The sequence below is a fragment of the Anolis sagrei genome, chromosome 1, assembly GCF_037176765.1.
Source record: "Anolis sagrei isolate rAnoSag1 chromosome 1, rAnoSag1.mat, whole genome shotgun sequence".
NCBI classification, from domain to species: Eukaryota; Metazoa; Chordata; class Lepidosauria; order Squamata; family Dactyloidae; genus Anolis; species Anolis sagrei.
Window position 1 is genome coordinate 200,344,811 of NC_090021.1, and position 23,213 is coordinate 200,368,023.

General features: G+C 40.0%; 1 protein-coding gene across 1 annotated transcript in view; it reads left to right on the forward strand.

Moving 5' to 3' along the window:
• The window catches only part of ITGB6 (integrin subunit beta 6), an 80,671-nt gene that overhangs the window by 51,719 nt on the left and 5,739 nt on the right, over positions 1-23,213 (forward strand). Inside the window, exons 10-14 of the mRNA XM_060777723.2 lie at positions 3,607-3,696; positions 10,467-10,601; positions 11,159-11,579; positions 13,373-13,595; positions 17,324-17,421. Of these exons, the coding sequence (XP_060633706.1) occupies positions 3,607-3,696; positions 10,467-10,601; positions 11,159-11,579; positions 13,373-13,595; positions 17,324-17,421 (967 nt within the window). The remainder of the gene's footprint in view (positions 1-3,606; positions 3,697-10,466; positions 10,602-11,158; positions 11,580-13,372; positions 13,596-17,323; positions 17,422-23,213) is intronic.

Consider the following 23,213-nt stretch of genomic DNA (forward strand, 5'->3'; position numbering starts at 1 on the left):
TCCTTCCATATCCTTCATTAAGACCTGGATTTATAGTATTTAAATATCACTCTTTCTGCGATCTTTTCCTTTCTGTTTGTAGAGGAGACTGGGTTCAATGCTTCATTAAAGCTATTTCTACTCTAGAGGAGAGGCGCTGCAGGCAAGTGCAAGCTTTCTCTCCCTGCAGCACATCACATAGCTTTCCAAGGCATTTTAAGGAGGCCCAGGGAAGGAAGAGTGATGGACTGGAGCTATCCTTCCTTTATCCTTTATGCTTCCGTATAGCTATTTCTACTTTCAACTCTAGAGGAGAGGTAACTAGGTGGTGGTAGTTTTTAGAGAATGAGGGTATTATTTTTGCTTTCCGGGATTAATTATTGTTATCTTTTAGAAGTATTTGAATGAGAAGAAGGGAAGGAGGAAAAAAAACCTAAAGGGTGACTCTCCAAGCTCCCAAACATGCATGCACCCCACTCACCTATCCCGCATGTCCCCAACTCCCAGTCAGTCCCACTAAATAAAAAAATCAAGAAAAAATAAAAATTAAACTGTAGTGCAGAATAGGGGAGGAGGAGTCAAGATCAGATGCCTCGTGGCCCCCTTACAGACAGGAATCTGTGACCACTGGGCCCTTGCTGTTTCGGGCACCCAAACAAACTGAAGAAGCTGGATTGGCCAAAGGAAATGGCTAATAATGGGAACTGTGCTCAAGCCTATCAGTTTGGTGATGAATCTGTCTGAGCTTTAGTCCAGAATTTAAATAAACTATTTAAAGTGTTGAATCTATTTTAAGGATAGCGCTTGGCATTGTGGGTAGTGTCTTTAAAATTCAAATTAAACCCTAGAGTGGATTGATCTAACACTGAAACTGTGGGCTAGCATTGAATGCAAATAGATGAGGACAGGAAATATTCAGTCCCTCATTTAAATTATCCAGAGCTTATTTTATAGCTCATTGAAAGACATGCTCGGTCTCCACATGTTTCAGTATGTGTTCATTTTAATCAGCCGCTGTTTCTGGCTTAGAGGTGGCTGATTTTCAGAACATTAAGCTATAGTTTTGTGTTATATCCAAAATAACCCAGTAACATATTTGCTCATTCCTGGACACTATTCGTGTTGTGTTTCCATCAAAAATGAATTCCTAATGTGAAAGGCATGATTTATTTTATCAGAAATGGTAGGATCTGAGATGTTTTGAAGCTGGATCATTTAACAATTGTAACATGAATAAACTGAATTTTGCTTTTCTTATACAGTTTGGAATGAAGAGTTCTTGTTGAACAAATAACTCATTATTTAGCTAGGCACAATAGGCAGGCAATAGTTGTCACTCCATGTGAGGGAGATATGCAATCCAACCCTTAGTGTACCTGTGTGAACAAGATCTGGACCACCATGTATGAATACAAACAGTAACATTTGCTTCTTCAAGCTCAATTTCCAGCAAGTGTCAGTCAATTATTATTGCTTCGGAGCAGAGTTTCCCGTACCTAAAGAAGGGCATCTTTATAGAGAAAGCAGGTGAAAGCTATGGCTTTTTCTGGTACAGATTTCCCATGCAAACCAGATTGGAATTCAAGTAGAGTTCCCAAGATTAAATCTTACAGCCTGAAACAGTGCTATTCTGACAAAGTTATAAAAGAACTGGCAACATGAAAAGAAGATTTTATTGCCTTTGGGGTGATTGGAAGCAAAGATATGCTTCTGTTTATACAGAATCCTTTTCATATGCTTTTTCTAAAGCAACAGATATCATTTTGAAATAGCTTTCTTTGTTTTTGTCTTTATACCTTTGTTAAGAGTTTTGTTTTAGGATTTCTTTCATTTAGTTGTCCTGTATTTTTACATGGTTGTAAGCTGCCTTGAATGGGAGACAGATGGGATACTAAATTAATTAATTCGTTATTTTCTTTATTTAAGGTATGCACATCTTCTCAGGGTGGCTTACAAAAAATAATAAAGAGAAGACACAGACAGTTATTTGTCTGTCTGTCTGTCTGTCTGTTTCTTTTTTTTTAACCCAGTATAGGACACGAGCAAGAGAAATTTAACACACATATAGTAATGATACATGCATAAATAGTCTAAAAGCCTAACTTGGGTGAAAAGATGACCAACAATGCAGAGAAACAGATGAGTAGACAATGAAAACATAAAAAGATACTTATTTGGTGTCAAACTCAAGTTTGGTGTCTGGTAAACCTTGTATTATGATTCATATATCATTTCTATATTCTTTATTGAGGTGCTACCATCTTCCTTCCTTGCAGCAAAGTCCCATTGTCAGTCACCTGGTAGTGCAGTGGGTTAAGCTCTTGTGCTGGCAGGACTGCTGACCATTAGGTCAGTGGTTCGAATCCAGGAAAAGCAGATGAGCTCCATCTGTCAGCTCCAGCTTCCCATGCGGGAACATGAAAGAAGCCTCCTACAGGATGGTAAAAACATCAAACATCTGGCATCCCCTGGGCAACGTCCTTGCAGACAGCCAATTATCTCACATCAGAAGCAACTTGGCAGTTTCTCAAGTCGCTCCTGACACCAAAAAATAATAAATCACCTCCATAAGAAGGTCTCAGCCATTTGGCCACAGAAGGGATGTTCCAGAGCCTATATGAGGCCAAAGCACATCCTCACCCACGTGAGGATCTAAGGGTGTTAGGTGCAAGAAAATGTTGCTGAGAGGAAAGAGTCATATGGGAAAATACAGTCCTTTTTATTATAAGTTGCAAGTTACATAGGGGAGCCCCCTGTGGTACAGCGGGTTAAACTTCTGAGCTGCTGCTGAACTTGCTGCCTGAAAGGTTGCAGGTTCGAATCCGGGAGCAGGGTGAGCTTCCGCTGTTAGCCCCAGCTTCTACCAACCTAGCAGTTAGAAAACATGCAAATGTGAGTAGATCAATAGGTACTGTTCCAGCAGGAAGATAACGGCACTCCATGCAGTCATGCTGGCTACATGATCTTAGAGGTGTCTACGGACAACGCCGGGTCTTCAGTTTAAAAATTGAGATGAGCACCAACCCCCAGAGTCAGACACAACTAGACATAATGTCAGGGGGAAACCTTTACCTTTTAACCTAGCCAGTTATATTTTGGTCTAATGTATGAACAAGATATTGTGATTTGAAATTCAGGAGTAAAAGAACTAATCTTGGGTTATGAAGCTCCACTGTATAAAGCAAGAACTTACTTTAAGCCCCAAGTTCTGGTTTGTATGTAGTGAACACAATGTCATGAGTATTGTGCTCTGAGAAAAAGCAGAACATTAATCTGAGTTTCAGCACAGACAACATACAGTGGGACTTTGGTATCTGTTGGAATTTGGTCCCAGCCCACCCAACTAATACCAAAATACATGGATGCTCAAGTTCAATTATATACAATGGTGTAGTACATCCCTACACATACTTATTTCCCAAAGACAAAATGTTTGGGAAATGTGTGTGTGTCTGTGTGTATCTCAAGCCATGGAAGGTTGACTCCTTGGATACAGAATCTGTGAATATGGAGGACCAGCTGAACTAGCTTTACTTGAAGATTTTATTTTATGCCTGTTTTATTCTTTCTTAGGTGGCTAGCTCATGTTATGCATTGCAGCATTATAATTATTTTTGTCATTTACAGAACTATGCTGATCTTATTCCTGGAGCAACAGTTGGACAACTACAAAAAGATTCTAGCAATGTTCTCCAGTTGATTATTGATGCATACAAGGTACTTTTGAAAAATAATGATTATGATATTTTCATTGCTTCTGTGAGCTTTGTGACTTGAGATCCTTCCATGCTATACAGTTACAGTGCTGTGATTTCATTTTAATTGCCATGGCTGCCTCCTATGGTGGAATCCTGGGCTTTGTAGTTTGGTCAGAGCCACTAGAAAAACTCCATGGCTGGCAATTCTAAATGCCCCTCAATAAACTACAACTCCCAGCATTCTGGATGGAATCATGGCAGATAAAGTGGAATTCTAGTGATATACATCAATCCTCCATATTTCCTGGGGTTAGGGACAGGAAAAAGGAGGAAATGTGAATAAAAATGCTAATTTTTTTCACCTGAGAGAACACTTTTCTAAGAATTTATAGTTTTTCCAGCATGACTCTACAGCCCACTTCCTCTGGAATCAAATCCGTGAATAGTTAAACCTGCAAAAGTCAAATCGGGAAATGTGGGGGGCCGACTGTAGACATACAGTATGAACTCAGTGTACACTTTACCTTGCAAAGGATTTAATTATATATGCTGTTCTTTTGCATGCAAGATGTTGGTTATGCAAAGATAACAAGAATAGAAGCCATGCAGAGAAATGTTCCAGACTGGAAAATAAATTCTGGTGGGAGGAATACAAAAGTATAAGAGCAAAAAATGTTGTGATAGCTGACAATTTTTTACAGTGTGTCTTGACGTGTCAAGACAGTCTTTCTCACCAAGGATGAGAAAATCTATGAATAATATTCACCTGCCTACTTCAAGCTAACTTTTCCTGCCAACCTGCTTCAGGCTAACCTTTATTTAAAAAAAAAATAGAAAAAAGACTGTGGTTTGGGGTTTACTAACGTTAGCAAAAAGGTTGCTGGTGACGTCGCATGATTCATTGTTCGTTCTGCACCTGAAGGTGCTTCTGAAGGAGTTGTTTTCTGTAGAATCATTTTGCTTAATTCACAGAATAATCCAGGGAGCCCAGGTGTCTTTGCCTTCAATTTGTAGACCTTCCCAGGGGGGTGGAACAGCAGCATAATGCCTTTTTATATTGGTAGTCTAAGGATATCTTTTCCTAAAAGGTCTCCTAAAGAATGAAGAGGAAGTAGATGTTTTTGATTACCCACCGTCATCACATCAGCCCCATCCCTGCTTCTAATGAGCAGGAACGGGATTCCCTGAGACCATCTATAATAGCTGCCACTATCCCCATGACCAGCAGCACAGTGGACACTGCTGGGGATTTGTCTTGTTCTCTCCTCCCTTTCCTTTGCAAAGGAACACACACAAAGAGAGAGAGATCAAAGGCATGTGAAAGGTGGTCTCTGATTTCACTCTTAAGTAAGACATTTGCATTGGCCAAAAAAAAGGAATCTCCTACATGAAGGCATTCCTTTCAGCCATTACTTGAGAAGTTGCAAAGCTGCAAAACAGTTTACATCATATTGAGATCAAATTGCAAAATAGAAACATAATCCTTAATGTGTCTAAATGAAACAGTTCCCTAAGCTACTCACAAATACTGATAGAGTTCTCATCTGGATGTTCATAGGGGTAGGAGGCTGGGGGCTGTGGCCTAATCTATTACTGTACATCTCCCACCAGGTGAGATAGGAATCACCCCCCCCCCCCCCCCGCTCCCCTGTGTGTGTGCAGAGTCCGTTGTCACTCTCTTTTTTTTATCCTCCTCTCAGCCTCATGGTTCTGAGGCTTTTATCACACTTTGACATCCAATCTCAACTGGTCATCTTGGTAGCATAAAAGAAGAACTAAAGTTTCAGTGGTATGCGGATCTGTTTTACTCCATAATCTACTGATCTACTCCATTTTGGCATCTCCCCGTGGCCTGTATTGTTTGCTGAGCTCTTCTAGAAATGCTAGAACTGCAATATTACATGTCCAGGGCCAACAATCAGAAGTTATGTTTATATACAGTGCCAGACCCTGAGAATATCTTCAAAACCAAAAAACATGCTGTGGTTATATTATGCACTGTTTAAATAGGTCCCATTTACACTGCCATATAATGCAGTTTGAAACATTTAGCAGCTCAGTGGTTTAACCCACTGCGCCACCGGGGGCTCCATAATGCATTATATGGCAGTATAAATCAGACCGTATACTGCAAAAGGATTACTTCATATGCATTAGGTATTGCTCATAATCTCATTGTCATTATCTAGGGACCTCATCATACTTACCTTAAACAGTGTCCTAGGATACTTCTACCCCATCTTCAGGACAGAGCCCATGCCAGACTTCACACAATGTTGTGTGACTTCTGGCGGAGCCCCCAAACCCAACCAGGCTGAAAGTGTCGCCATATGCTTTCTCTCCAGTGGGACCTCCCCAGAAGGGTGACACTTTCCCCATGTGATCGGGAAAGCATCTCTCAGAGAGAGCTGTGCACAGGGTGACAAAATTACCCCGCTGCTCATCTCTTTTCTTATGGAAGCCAGGTAAAGTGGGACGCTTTTCCTGGCCTTTTTGATGAGGCTGTAAAATACCGAAACCTGGAATAAACATGATATAGCTTGAATAGTACTGTGACTAGGCTAGGCTACAAGCGATGCTAGGATTTGATAGAGTCTTTGTTTCTGTTTTCCTTCCTGCTCATTTTCAGGGCTTATTCCAGCTCCATTATCTTACATTGGGGACACAGAAGGACTAATATTTCAGTCCTAGCCCACATTGGGTCACTGTCCCTTGCAATCTCCGGTGCTCTCCTGTTGTGCAGACTCCAAGTCATGTAACTTTTAACATAACATCTCATTAATTGCTTTATCTTGAAAGAGAGGCTATGTTGCTCAGGTAATGGGAGAAACCTGTTATCACACCAATGGTGGCTGGCCAATCAGGCTACATTCTACTCAGAATGGCCAATGTATTCCTATCCATTACAGCGTGGTCCAAATTTAAATCCAGAAAGTGAAATAAACATTGTGTGCATTTCCCCCTCGCCACATACACTGGTTTGTTGTTGTTGTTCATTTGTTCAGTCATTTCCGACTCTTCGTGACCTCATGGACCAGCCCACGCCAGAGCTCCCTGTCGGCCATCACCTCCCCCAGCTCCTTCAGAGTCAAGCCAGTCACTTTAAGGATGCCATCCATCCATCCATCTTGCCCTTGGTTGGCCCCCATCCTTTTTCCTTCCATTTCCCCCAGCATACACTGGTAGTACTACACAATTCACTTATATGACCCAAGATAAATAACTCCATCACTCTGCCCTCCTATCCCTTCTTTGTAAGTGTTGGAATTATGATTGACGTTTGCCCCCGAATAGTAATACACTGAAGTTTCTTTGATTTTAGGGCTTTCTGCTCTAAAATGGTGGCAGAAAGCCAGGTTATTGTAATGCACAGATGTGTTGGCTTTTAAAGCCTCCAGAGGAAGTAAGCATATGAGGGAACTCTGAGCTGTCAAAATATTTGTTGTATGGCTTTCTCATATTCTCTTTCCAGTGTGAGTCACAGCGTTCAGTAAGCATGTCAGAACGTGCCTGGAGAGGTTAAAAACTGTAACAACTTTAAACTAATGTTTTGTGTTTTCAAGGCATTCATTTCATGTGAAGTCAAGGCGGCAGAATACAGAGTTTTTAAATAAGGGCAGAAGGAAATCCCTTCATCAGCAGTTGAGTTTGTTCAACAGTTTAAATGTATAAGAAAGTGAAAAGAGGAGTAGGTTAAATTGCAAAGCCAAGTTTTGCCTAATGTTTCATTCAAGAACCCCTTAGGCCTCAAACATGCCCACATGAATGTTGTAAGACTCACAGCACAACATTTTCCAAGTGACTTCTCTTTTTTACATCTCTCTAGGAAGCCAAATGAATTCCAGCACTTTCTTCCAGGGTCACGGCGTGCACACAAGAATAACATCTTTAACTCCAAACTAGTGTTTCACTCTGTTTCTCCTGCACACCATAAACCGAAGGAACTTACTTTTAGAGATTAATTCGGAGTAACTCTGATAGTTAGCAAAACTAAAGACAAAGGCAAAATAAAGCAAATTTGAGTAGATGAGCATACAAGTAGAATTACCCAGATAAAAGAAATAGGTTGATGTCATTCTTTCTCAAATGAGAACAGTCTTTGAACTCACCCTAAGCCTTCTTCAAAGTCACATTGCTCTTTAAAAAAAACAAAAACAACCTTGTCTATCCTTAAATTATATATCCAAAATCAACATGTGGGGGGAGAAACGGGACCTTCCACCACCCATACGCATTTCTTTACAAGTTGGTAATGAATCCAGCAATTCACAGCATTACATATGGAACTCCTTACAAGTATTTGATGCTGAGATCTATAAACTACCACGATGTAGCACATACATGAGTATGCACAGAGATAAACAAAACTCATACATATCCTGGAATGAATGTCAGAAAAGAACTTTCAAAGCGATATGTATGGAAGTATATGTCATATTTCACCGCATAATAGTCGCATTGGTGGCAACTATTGTGACTATTACACAGTGTCCTCTTGTAGCTGCAAAGGGAGCGGGATCACAGGTGGGTGAAACCTCACTCACCCACGTGCTTGCCCCATTTGCAGCTATGGGGATTCCCACAGTTGCCAGCTGAAGGGAAACCCATAGTTCCAAGGGGGCAGGCATGCAGGCAAATTGCACCCTTCATTCACTTTCCTGGGCACAGGCATGTGAATAAAGTGTGAAACTATTATGCAAGAAAAAGAAAAAAAACAATTTTGCTATCCCACAAATGGGGGTGCGACTTGTATGTGGTGGTGATTATTATATGATGAAACACAGTGTTTTATCTGATGCTGTGGGACCTTGGTATTCATGGAGTTTGGTGCCAGAAACCTATTAATGAATCCCAAAATCTATTTTATTTATTTATTTATGGTATTTGTAGCCCACTTTTCTCAATCATAAGACGACTCAAGGCAGCTTACAGAATTGGCAGCAATTTGATGTCATACATTCATAAAAATACAATTAGAACATTCAACATAATATTATTAAAAACATATAAAACCATTAAAACATGTGATGTTCAAGCTCTATTACATACAATGGCACACCAAAATGGTATCCACCCAGGGCCGTAGCCAGAAAAAAATTTCGGGAGGGGTTGAAATTTTCAGGGGGGGGTTGAAAATTTCACCGGGGGGGGGTTGAAACCTGCCTCCTAGCTCACCCTAAAGCAAAGAGCACAGCAGGGGGCAGAGCAGCCTTCCGTAGCCTGCAGCTCCGCTCCTGTCAACCACCTCCACCACGTCTGGCCTCCTTAATGAGAGCATTCAACACACACACACCCAACTTGGTTGCTTCACTACATCGGCTATTGCTGCAAGTAATGACAGTGTGAATAAATTGTCAATATTTGCTTGAGATAGTGCTTACAGTTCTGGAGGGACTCTTAATTTTTTGCATCTCATAGACTTAGTAGGGGGATTTGGTTAACCAGTTAAAATTCATGAGTAAACCAGGTTTTTTTTAAAAAAAAATCTGAAACATTTCGGGGGGGGGTTGAACCCCTAACCCCCCCCCCCCTCGCTACAGGCCTGTATCCACTATATAGATTTTTTTAAAAAATTAAATTCGTAGATGTTTGAATCCGTGGATGCAGACTCTGTGGTGTACTTTCATATTGTTAACTTTTCTAAACTTTGTTTTACTAGACCAGACCTCCTTTGGTATTTGTAGCCTAGGGAACTCTTTAGTTTAGACACATTAGGTAAGGGTATTATTAGGTTCTTGTGGGTTTTTTCAGGCTATATGTTCTAGAGGCATTTCTCCTGACGTTTTGCCTGCATCTATGGCAAGCATCCTCAGAGGGTATGATGTTTTCTTTCCGTCCCCTGAGATGAATATGTCCTAGACTGTTTTGCAACTTTGGAACTTCCAAATAATGCCTAAAAGTTCAAGATGCCTTTTTGCTTCAAATAAAGACATTTCCTGTTCAAAGATCTCCTGCTTTGCATACTCCTTTTACATTCCTCTTTTCCAGGAAACTCAAAGCTACATACACAGGTCTCCTTTTCCCCACGTTTTCTTCACAAAAACCTTGCAAGATAGGCCAGCCTAAGGGAGAAAGAGAGACTGGCCCCGTGTTACCCCAGTGACTATTGCCTCTGTTGTTTTATTGCTTTGTATGTGCCAGTATTAAGCTTTGACACTGTCATCAGGAGTGGTGTACTGAATCAAAGGAAGTCATGATTATAGTTCAAATGGCCACGCTATATATAGATGCTTATATTCCTTTTCTCAATAAATAGTTGAATCTCTGACTCCTATATATTTATATGTTTATTTGACAATATCTGAAGGCTGTTCTATAACAAAATTCTCTATATAACTTATAAAGAAGTAAAATAATTTAAAATAAAATCAAGCATAATATGGCATAAAGACATATAGATATTGAGAAGGCCTTGAGCCTCCGGTGGTGCAGTGGGTTAAAGCACTGAGCTGCTGAACTTGCTAACTGAAAGGCCGCAGGTTCGAATCTGGGGAATGGGATGAGCTCCCATTGTTAGCCCCAGATTCTGCCAACCTAGCAGTTTGAAAACATGCAAATGTGAGTTGATCAATAGGTACGGAAGGTAACGCGCTCCATGCAGCCATGCTGGCCACATGACATTGGAGGTGTTTATGGACAATGCTGGCTCTTTGGCTTAGAAATGGAGATGAGCACCAACTCCCGAGTCCGACACAACTGGACTTAATGTCAGGGGAAAACCTTTTACCTTTTATTGATTGCTATTAAATACCATCTTTCCAGTGATGCATTAACCATTGACTCTTTCAGGCACTTCGGTCTGAAATTGAACTAGAAGTTTTAGGAGACACAGAGGGACTAAATATGTCTTTCACTGCTATCTGTAACAACAACACTGCCATTGCAAATGGGAAGAAATGCTCTCATATTAAAGTAGGAGAAGTGGTAAGTTGTTTGTTTGTTGTGTGATTAGTGTTTTATGATGTTTTATTTTATTGGTTTTACTATTTTTAATATAGTTTCATATAGTTTAATATAGTTTTATTTGGTTTTACTGTTTTTAATGTATGTTTTCATTGTGTTACTCTGTAACCTTTCTTTTTATTGGGCTTGGCCCCCATGAAAACCACCCTGAGTCCCTTTGGGGAGATTGAGGCAGGATAAAAAATAAATAATAATAATCATTATTATTATTATTATTATTATTATTATTATTATTTTCCCATGAATAACATGCATGAGGGTGAACTAATTATGGCTGAATCCTACAATATGTACCCTACAAATAGACTTAAGGATTTTTTTTGCCTGGGACTGAATATCCTTAGAGGTAATATGACTGTGTTTGCATAAGTGGTATATGGGAGCAGCATCTTATAATTATGTGCCTTCAAGTTATTTTGGACTTAAGGCTACCCTAAGGCAAACCTATCTTAGCAGGATTTGTTCAGGGGGATAGAAACTGAAAATAAACTGAGATACTGTTCTCCTCACTTCCCTAGGTTACTTTTAACTTGACATTAAGCCTATCTGCTTGTGAGAAAAGTAGAAGGAAAGTCCTAATAAAGCCTGTGGGTCTCAGTGAAGCTTTGGAAATTGATATTCAGCCAGAGTGCAGCTGTACTTGTCAGAAAGAAGCTGAGGCGAACAGCTCAAAGTGCAATGATGGAAACGGTTCGTTCGAGTGTGGAGTGTGCACTTGCAATCCCGGCTACCTGGGCCCTTATTGTAAATGTGATGAAAAAGAATCGCTGAGTCGAGATTCCTGCAGAAGTTCTCCTGAGCAGAAGTATTGCAGTGGAAGAGGCGACTGCTACTGCGGGCAGTGCGTTTGCCACTTGTCGGCATATGGCAATATTTATGGGACAGACTGTGAATGTGACGATTTTTCTTGTGTGAGACTTAGAGGACTGCTGTGTGGAGGTAGGTTTATAATAAACTCTGAACAATTATCAATTCACAGAATAAAATGATAGAAAATAAATCGGGAATCGAATATATGGTCTGTTGCAATGAATGACAGATAGGAGACACCATTAGATACCAAGTCTGTGCCATTGTTGTACTGCAACAAAATTTTTGCTTGTAAACATTTTCAGGTGGCTCAGAGACTGAAGTGAGGTGATGATGGAGTATACATTCATTACAATCATATTTTGTATATGGCCATTCCCACAATTGTGTAATTTTTCACACACAACACAAAAGAACTCATGCTGTGTGTTAATGGTGTTACTTGCTGCAGCTCATGACTTGGAAGCTCTGGGTGTATCTATCAATTAAAGAGAGTTGAGGGACAGCTTAGTTGTCTTCTTCCACCCATTCTACCCACAATGCTAACTAATTTGGAGGATCGACCAGTGGAACATTGTGGACACAACTTTCCATAACATGTGGAAAACTGCAATCCTAAACCTATTAAGCAGTGGTTTTCATCCTGTGGGTCCCCAGGTGTTTTTTGCCTACAACTCCCAGAAATCCCCACCAGTTTACCAGCTGTTAGGATTTCTGGGAGTGGAAGGTCAAAACATCTGGGGACCCACAGGCTGAGAACCATTGCCATAAAGTAATGAGCAAGCCCTGTTGAACTCTGCTTGACTTATTCCCGAATAAATACAAATAGAATGGTGGAAAAGTTTCAAAACAAGGGTTTATTTCACTTGGTTACTGACCCTAGAGGGGTTTTTTATCATATAATCCACTAATATATTTTATTTCAGTGGTTCTCAACCTTCCTAATGCCACAACCCCTTAATACAGTTCTCCATGTTGTGTTGACCCCCAACCATAAAATTATCTTAGTTGTTACTTCATAACTGTAATTTTGCTACTGTTATTAATCGTAATGTAAATATCTGTTATGCAGGATACAAATACCCGATACGCCCAAATTTGAATACTGGTGGGGTTGGGGGGGGGGGGGTCGATTTTGTCATTTGGATTTTTAATTGCTGGAATGTATAGTTAACCTACAATCAAAGAGCATTCTGAACTGCACCAACAATGGAATTGAACCAAACTTGGCACACACAACTCCCATGACCAACACAAAATAATGGAAGGGTTTGGTGGGCATTGGCCTTGAGTTTTGGAGTTGCAATTCACCTCCATCCAAAGAGCACTGTGGACTCAAACAATGATAGATCTGGGCAAACTTGGCACGAATACTCAATATGTCCAAATGTGAACTCTGGTGGAGTTTGGGGGAAATAGACCTTGACATTTGGGAGTTGTAGCTCTTGGGATTTATAGTTCACCTGCAATCAAAGAGCATTCTGAACCTCATCAATGAGAGAATTGGACCAAACTTCCCATACAGAAACACAATGACCAACAGAAAATACTGTGTTTTCTAGTGGTCTTTGATGACCCCTCTGACACCTCCTTATGACCCCCCCTGGGGTCCAGACCCCCAGATTGAGAAACACTGTTTTATTTCATACCTTCCCTTTTCCTTCCTTTGCCTAATTCCTGTGAAACCCAAAAGTGTTCTCACTCCTCAGTTATATTAGTCAACCATTAGAACTTTAGTGAGATCTTGTAGTGCTCTGGGTTTCTTCAAATTATATAAATGCATTGGTACCATTTTTTAAAACGTAGAATACGTAAGAATAGAAGGGTCGGGGGGAGGGCTATGACAGTTGGATGAATTATTTGGGCCACTAAAAACATGAAATGGGTAGAAATCAATAACTAACTTCCATTAATTCCCTCAGGTAATGGAGACTGTGACTGCAACAAGTGTATCTGCCACAGTGGTTGGATGGGGGAGTACTGTAACTGCACCACAGCCATTGACAGTTGCATTTCTGAAGATGGGACAATCTGCAGTGAAAGAGGCAAATGCATTTGTGGTCAATGTGTGTGTACGCATCCTGGGGTTTCAGGAAGCTTATGTGAGAAATATGCTGCCTATAGTGATCCTTGTATTTCCAAAAGGTAAATAGGTAGTTTTATAAATGCTTAGAAACATCTGGTTATATTGTATGCTCACAGAACATTGCAGAGGTACTGAGTTTGGGTCATAATATCCTGCTGACATTTGTTTCCCATGTTCTCAAAACACATTTTTCTTAGTTAATGATATGCCATCTATATGATCTGTACAAGTACTAAGGCATTTCATTTATTTACTAGTTCACATTCTCCTGGAATTCAGTTGTTCATTTTCATAGAGGTCAGGATCACAGTTTAGAGTTTGAAGGCCTATAGCCAAAAAGAAAATACCTCCTAACTCAGCAAAGCAGATACCATCTTGTCTGGCAAGGCAGGGATTGGGGTGAGACTGGTAGCAGCAGAAAGATCTCATTGCCTAAGACCCAGGACTTTCTCAGTATACTGGATTTGGTGGATCAATTTGAGTGATCTGCCCCTGAAAACAAAATAGAATTTAAGGACTTTTTATAGGACTGGTCACTGTAAGGATTACCATATCCCAGAGTGAGTCTTTAATGTAAAAACAAGCAGCTAGCCTAATGATTTTTACAAGTGTAAGACCTGAAGGCACACAACAACAACAACAACAACAACAACAACAACAACAACAACTGATGTAGCTGGGTTTGTTTTAATCACTTATCTCTCAGCCTAAGCATATTCCTCTTCAGAAAAAAAGATCAGATCTTTGTACAACTCTAATAGCAATTTTAATACAATCCCTGGTCTATAATAACTTACAATTAACATTTCTAATGTCCCAGTCAGGACCATTCACAATACCATTCACTAGTGTGAAGTGGCCTCCCCAGACTGTAGACTTGAGGTGTTTCACACAAGAGGAACATTTTTTTGTCAGTCAATGTATGAAAATTGCATTCAAGTAAAAGAAGAAGAACTTGTGAGATTGTCTGCCAAATTGCCTTGGCTGGCTGACAGTACTATGCAACTTTGCTCTGTGAACATGCTGGGAGAGGAGCCCAGTTTCTGCTCTACCTGAGGCTAACCCTCATCCCAATGGTACACACTTCATCGTATGTTGTGGATCATTTGCTTTGTCCTCTGAACCATTATTTAATGTTGGTTGGTAGACCTCTAATTTTTCCCAGTACTTCCTGCAAGCTCGGACTCTGCGGAAGTTTCTGATTCATGCTTCAGTCTCTTCAATCATGATTGCATCATCTCTTAGGAGAGTTCATATTTACAGCTGCCAAAACCAAAATAATAAAAAGGACCAATTGGGCATCTTTAAAGGAGAAACTCAAATGTTGTACTAAAAAGTATTAGAATACAAATCAATGCTTCTACTTAAGAATGTATGCCAAATATAGTCTTGGCTGTTTGTTTCAGCTCTGAGAAGTAAGGAGTTCAATATGATCTTTTAGGAATTTGCAGTTAAACAAAAACAGAAATCAGTTTTTTACACATCGATCAAGATGCTTAAAAGTCAGCCCCTATTGCTGCACTGCCATGCATTGCCTTGCAACATCAAGGCAGTTCCCCATATCATGATGTTTGGAAAGCCACACAGTTCATCCTGCCCTGCATGAAAAATGTGTTTGTGAGCATAATTGCTCATAGGTTCATGCAAGTTTAGATTAGTCATGTCTTCCTGGTAATTTGCATGGAAACTACTTTCTTACATTGATGTCATGAATTATTTTCTTCAGCCAGGAAACTCAGGCTTGGTTGCAGTCCCAGATGTATAATTAATAACTTATCTGCTAACTTCTGTGGGTGTTGAAAGCAATTCAGGTCTTGTTTTCTTTTGTGCTCACGTGATTTAGCCACTCTACATTGAACTGAATTATGTTGTATCTAAATCTTTTCATCAACCACCCCCTTTCACACACCTCATAGAAAAAGTAAGCAATATCTAAGAGCAGAGCTCAATGATTACTTTTGAGATGAAAACTTGGATCCTGAGTAGCATCCTACCAATTGCTCAGTTATCAGTGGCTTCAGCATGGAGCTTGAAGATAGGTCATTGTATTCACTCTGTCTAAGGGCATATCTATACAGATCATGGTGGGGTCCATTCACCTTACTGTTGCCTTGTCCCATGTTTTAAAAGATTCTGGGATGTCCCAGAGCTTCCCTGAAGTTCAGGAATTCATTCACATTTTGAGCCAGAAATGGCCACAGCTCTTCACACAGCCACACAGTCATTCCACATTCCCTGGGCTCGGACCATCTGGGAAAGGTGGGTGGCACTTACCTTCCCCTGTTATTCCAGCCTTAGCATCTGCCATTGTGCATGAAACTGGTGGTGGTCTTCACTCATTGTCTAGTGAAGCTAACTGAACCAACTAAGTAATCAGACAAGGGAAGAGGTAAAGAAGGGAGTGATTACTCCTTTCCCTGCTCCTGTCTCTTGCATCACTTTGTCACTCTTCCTACCAACACTACAGGTGCCAAATGACAACCACCACTAGTTTTGTGACCAGTGGTCACCTCTAAGGGCAGAATGATAGGGGGAGACCAGTTCCTACACTACTGTATGCAGACAACCAGTGGTTGATGCTACTGGTTCAGTGGCTGGCCATGCAGACTTCAGTGGATCTGGATCATGAAGATAGCCCCTAAGACAGTGGTTCTCAACCTGGGGTCCCCAGATGTTTTTGGCCTACGACTCCCAGAAATCCTAACAGCTGGTAAACTAGCTGGGATTTCTGGGAGTTGTAAGCCAAAAACATCTGGGGACCCCAGGTTAAGAACCACTGCCCTAAGAGATGGCTCCTAAGAGACCACCTGATGCCTCATTCAGATTCAATGGATAGAGCCTTCCACCATAGCTGAAGGCAACAACTAATTTATGGAGTGCAGGGAAGAGGTGAGGCAGACATAAGTCTATCTTTCAAGAAAATAGGATAATCAAGATGCTTAGGAGAAACAACTGGACTGCTTCTGCCGTTTCCCCAGCTATCTCATATTGAGAAACAGTAGAGAACCGTCCCTGTTATCAGGAGATGCTCTCCTGGTAATATCAATAGGAGAGGCCTATATTCCATGATCGTTTGGATTAGAAGAGAACTTCATTGTTAAAGTATCTACTTCCCTGGGTAAATTAGACAGGCACTCACCCTTTGGGATTTATGCTTTTTCAACAAGCTCTCCTGCTCTTATTCATATATGGTATTTTATTATCTGTGGTTTGTACTGAGAAATGTTTAATGTAAGCAACATTCACAATTTATTAATAGTTAAATAAATGTACTCAGCACCTTCTGTTAAAACAGTGGTAGAGAAGGTATTTTTAAATGCATTCTAGATAAAGAAAGTGAATAATGTTGCTGTGCTCTGTTGAAAGTGTTAAAACCTTTGAGGATGCCTGCCATAGATGCAGGCTAAACGTCAGGAGAGAATGCTTCTGTAACATGGCCATACAGCCCAGAAAACTTACAGCCACCCAGTGATTCTGGCCATGAAAGCCTTCGACAATACATTGTTAAAACTTTTTCTAGATAGGGAAAATCCTCTATTCTGCTTCTCTGTTCTGTTTCACATTTATTGATAACTCGAAGAGGAAAATATTAAGGTATGTCTTAAGCCTACAGGTTTATTTTTCTATTTTGAAATCCAGTGATGATAGATGAATGATAATTATTTCTTGATGACAGAAGATATTTTATAATGCACTTTTAAAGAGGAAGATGGTTGTCCTTTTTGTTTGTTGGTGCCTTGTTGTAACAGGCAGAGATTGATGAACTGTTGAATCATTTTTTTCTCAGGAACTGTGTGGAATGTTATTTAACGTCTGATGATCGGTCACAGGAAGACTGCGCAGAAATATGTAAACTGGTTGATGCCACTGTCAGTACTGAAGAAGGTCTGTGCATTTCTTCATTTAATTTATTACTTTGGCCTTATTAGTCGTAACCGTAGGTTTCTTAGGCATGGCAGATTTATTAGCCCCATTATTAGGTGCTGCATTATTCATTTGTTTTGCAGTTTCCCCCCAATGTGTCATACTACAGATGTGCTGAACTACAAATCCCACTAAGGGCAAACAGTATGTTTAATTAATGCTTTTCAATCCCTTTTCCTTCCCCTAATTCTCTTCTATAATTCCTTTTTGAGAATTAGGCCTAACTCCAGTTGCTAGTCTTAACTAGCAAAGACCCAGTGAATCAACAGGATTTCTGTAAGTGTTGACATTCCATAAGTGTACGATAATTCTTAGATGTACGAGTATTGCTAGTCCACCACAAATAGCCTCAATTTGGTTGAAGCACATGATATTGTGATGGCCAGAAAAGTCAGGTGTTAGATTATCTGGACCCATTTCAGTCTGTTTTAAGGACAGGGCACAGCACTGAAGTGACTTTAAGTCATTCTAACTGATGATCTACAGATGGGGTGAAATGCTATCATGTTGATCTTTTTGTGGCTTTTGATGCCTACTGTCTTGCCAGATGAGTTCCATCAGATTAGATTTTTTATTTTTGTACTGTTACAGTGGGTCTGCTTCTATGTGAAATAGCACTGGGTGTTTTCTGCTTAGTCCCATGCTCATAAAGTTATAGGGTGTCACAGAGTTCCACTTGTCTCCCATGTGTACAACATCTATGAAATTGTGTGGGGACTGTCACAAGGGATTTGGAGGCAGGGCGATATCAGTATACTGATGACAGCCAGTTCTGCTTCTCCTCATTGTTCAAGTTGGTTGGGGCTGTACAGATGCTGATTGAACTGGATAAGGGCCAGTAAACTGAAGTGGAATGTGGTTTCCTAGTTTTGTAAAACCAATCTCCTCTGGGTGTGGAGAGATGTATAGTTTAGGCCTATTTCTAGATTCATCTCTGACATTGGAAGTCCAAATGGACCCTGTGACTCCGTGCCAGTTCTGACTAGAACATCAGCTGTGGCCTTTCCTGCACACAGATCACCTAGCCACTCTGCACTTGTAACTTCCTTATTTAACTATTACATTGTGCTCGCTGTGCAGTTCTTCTTAAAGGTAATTCAGAAGCTACAGCTAATGCAAAATGGACCAGCAAGATTACTGACCAGGGTGTCATATAGAGCAGTGGTTCCTAACCTTTTTTAACCAGGGACCACTAGAACAGGGACCAAAAGGGTTGCAAATCAGTTTTTTTTTTGTCATCTTGAGATTCAGTTTGGTTATTTGGAGTGCTCATTCAGAAAATTGCATTGGATAGACCACATCAGCTCTAGTTTCTAATACAAAACATATGTAATCCAGTAGTCATCATCTACTCACCTACAGAAAACCATATTTAATAATCTAGAGCTGATGTGGTAGTAGTAAACTTTCATGGGTAATCAGCCTCTCCCCTCCCAACATCCCCATTGCCTCAGCACTATAAGATGGTTTTACAAGACCAGTAGTTTCAAGGCACATAGTTTCAAGGCAACGGTGTAGTAATGGTGAGGCCGTAAACCATATTTTTGTTCACAGGTTGTGAACCACTGGTATAGAGGGAGAATAACACCAGTCTTAAAAGAGTTGTACTTGCAGTCTGAATTCAAGTGGCTGGTGATGACATAAAAAGTCATAAATTGATTGGATCTCAATATTTGTAGAGTGTCCATCCCTATATGCACCTGCCTGACAACAGATATCTACTGGAAATGCTCTCCTTCATGCTCCACTAGTGGGAACAGTATGTCACACTAGAACATTGGAGATGACCTTCTCTGCTATTCAACTCCATTTATTGAATGCCTTTGAAGGCCCAGCATTGCTTTCGTTGGGGTACCAAGAATAAGATCTTAAATTACCAAAATGACTTAGGGGCAGCTGAATCAACAGTAGGCTAGCTGAAACCGTGAAATCAAAACTCTCCCAGTTTAGGAAGGTTAAAAATTATTTGGGAGTCCCTGAATCTTGGCCCATGTGTCCATGGGCTGAAAGAAGTTTAATTCTTGCATAGCTGGTTCCTCTCTCACTGCTCTCTTTCGCATTCAACCAAGCAGAGCAGTCGTGCCACCAGATATTAGAGCTGGTATTGGGGCAGTTCCACTGACATGTGCAACCTCTTCATAATCCTACTTCCTACCCTGGCTGGCATATCTTTGAATTACAATTGCACTCATAGTTTGTGAATTTGAGAGGCATTTTCATGTTCCATTATGTTCTTTTATGTCTCCTCTCCCCAAGGTTCATGTTATAATTTTACTAAAATTAATAGGCACTCTCACTGGGAAAACTGTGATTTAAAATAGACGAGAAACAGTTTCTCTAATATATGTGGAGCAAAAGGGCAATATTTTTTCCTTCCCAAAAATTTGCTATACAAAGTTGTGCATTGACACTGTTTCCAATGGCAACAAATAAGACTATCAGACATAACTATAGTTCCTGAGGTCAAGCAAACTGATCTAGGCTGGTGTTGATACTTCATAGACATGACCTCACTTTTAAATCAGACAAATGTAATAATTAGGTCACACACACAAATTATGTGTTTGGGGTATAACTTCATTTTTGATGTTGGTTGCCTCAGGTTGCAGAGAACATACACTATTGGAAATACACTGGGGATCTTGATATTTTTTAAGACAAAAATATAAATAAAAAGAAATATGTTTCTTCAGATCCTGGTGATATTTGTGTGAAGGAAAGTGAAACAACAGTGTTTAAAATGATCATTAAATATAGGCATAAAGTCAGTCATTATTTCATTCTCACCAACACTTCATAGAAGACATTTGGGACATGTGTGGCCAAACAACAACAGTGTGACCAAGATGGCAACATTCATTAATGAAGAAGGAAACCTGGGTTAGAGGAGATAACAGGAGTTTGTATTTGGCTGAGATTACAGGCAAAGGCCAGTTTTCACCTCTTTCTTTGTTTCTCCTATCCCTGTCCACTGAGTTAATTGTTTTTGTACTTTGAACTCAGTTTGTAGCAATTGCAGTAAGATGAGGAAAAAAAGGAGAAATGTGGAAAGGAGAGGGAAACTGGGATATTTTAAATCAGTGGTTCCCAACCTTTTTTTTCACCAGGGACCACTTTGATGAGGGAGCAAAAGGGTTACGAATTGGTTTTTAGTCAACTTTAGATTCGGTCTGGTTATTTGGGGTGCTGATTCAGAAAAATTGCATTGAGTAGACCACATAATTTCTAGTTTTTGGTATAGAACATATGCCATCCAGTAGTCACCATTTGCTCACCCACAGAAAACCAAATTTAATAATCTAGAGCTGATGTGGTCTATCCAAGGGGGTAGAACTGGTCAGCAACAGGGAAGGAGTGGCAACTGGGGTGAAGGGAGCAGAAATAAAATAAATAAACAAATAAATAAATAAAGAGGAAGGAGGCTCGCAGACTAGATTTTCATCCTTGTGGCCCACTGGTGGCCCACAGCCCACAGGTTAAGAACTATTGTTTTAAAGGGATCTGAAAAAGTGAGAAGACCAAGGATTACTCAGGACTGACCCTGCCAAATCAACTCAATTGGGAAATGTGTTTGTTCCAATTAGATTAGCTTCATTGCATCAAAGACACTTGGAAAATCAACACTTATAACTCCTACTGATTCAGAGGATTATTCTATCTGGGATTAACAATTGGATTTAAGCCATGAACATTTATGGGTAATAGATGTCTCCCTGAACATTTATTTTAAAAGACACTGTCTTGATAGAGACTAATATTAAGAATCAGCAAAGAACATATGGAATCTGCAAGAAGACGAGAAAGAGTAAGCAAAGTAACAAATCTCTTCTCATAGAAATTGCTGCAGGAATGAAAGTGGGTAATATTGATAACTGATGTATTCTAGGATCTGTCATTAGGAGAGCTACTAACATTTATTTGCTTTATCTGGCCTTTTCTAAGAGGAATAAGATACATTTAACTCATCTTATTTAAGTATTTTGTATATTTGATTTTACTGAGTGACAGATTTCAATTTTTTGATGTTTTTATTTTTAATAGTATTGTGCTGATTTTGTGTTATTATTTTATTATTGCAGTCTGTATTTATGATACGTTTTAGAAGTAGCCTTGAGAAGATTCTGTTTTGCCTGAAAATTGGCATACAAATATAATAATAGCAACAAGGTGGGCAGGAGCCAGAAGATATGCAGGAATATGGCATAGTTGGTCTTTTTTTCCCAGGACCTAGTATTGTGGGCCAAGAGCTTTCAGATGGGTTGACAGCTTCCTCAGAACCAGTTTGCTGGCACCTCCTTGTCTAGAGTGAGCATAAAGCCAACTCTCTTATCCTTCCACTCATCCGTTGCAATTCGTCAGTGAGCAAATACCAGCATGACACTCTGGTGACACAGGGGAAATGGACATCCTTAATTCATGATACTTGGATTTGGAAAAAGAGCTTGGAAATACTACCTCTTTTGGATACCATATCCCATAGTCCCTAAGCCAGAATAGCTCCTGGCTCTCTCAAAAAATAAATTTTCATTTAAATTCAAAGAAAATGTGATGGATGAGATTCAATGAAGCTTGTCTGTTGGCACAACTGTCTCTGTACATAACCCTAAAAGTATAGTTTATTATTTTCCTTGAAGTGCCCTTAATACCCTCGCAGTCTTCCTCAGAGGGCAAATAACCCCTCCATAATGTATTTTCAAAAGGTATGGGAGGCTGCAGTAGAGGGGACAGAGGAGGAAAACCTGATCACACAAACATAGTGTATAATATGAGAGACTGTAGTAGATCTTTCGAGCAGAGCATCTGATGCACTAGGCAGAAGTTTGAACAGCTCACCAGCCCACTCCACTCCAAACACAATATCTGTCAGAGAAAGAAAGCAAACTTAGTTCTCTTTGTGAGACACATAGAAGAAATTTGACTCATGAATAGGTATGCATAATCAACATAGGTTCATCATCAGTGAAAGAAAAGAAAGAGTACTATGAGCTGTCAGTAGAGGAGGAGTATCTCAAGTAGGCTTACTACTATGTGTTCTTCCTGCTTTATGGGGGAAGGGGGTTGGAACTAGATAGCCCATGGAGTCTCTTCCAACTCTTTGATTCTATGACTCATGGAGGGAAAACTGGGATGGGGTTTGTGTAGAGAGGAATAAAAGGAAAAGTGATGCAAGAAAAGAGTGGATTTTAACAAGTACACAAACAGAACATAAGCACACACTTGCTGTGCCTGAATTTCTAGAGGTTGCATGCCATCAAACTACCATCGAGTAAAGGCACACAAAGTTTGCAAACTCCAACAGGTTGAATTCTCACATGATGATAAACTATATTTAAATCTTTCCCAGTCACAGTATATAACACAAGCAGTAAGCATACTAACATGGTTGGTATTGTTTTCTAAAGGTAAGGTGTTTGCTATTTCCAAGTACCTTTCTTGAAATTATCCTGTTATGGTGGTCATGGATTTATAAACATTTTCAAATTTCAATACGACTTTCTTACTCCTTTTTTGTTTTAAGTATTTGACAGACTGTAGACAAGACATGGTGCCTCTGGAAGTTATTGACATAAGAGTTGGTAGTTTCAGATTCCTTCTTGTTTCTTTTTGAACTTTGTCACCGTAAACTCACCCATACCTCACCTGATCTGGGGCCTCTTGATTGAACATCAGTGTTTCCTTGTTTTGGAAAAGAGAGGCAAAAAAAAACTTTGTCTACACAGCTGGGAACATCTTGGTTTCATCTTAGCCTTTTC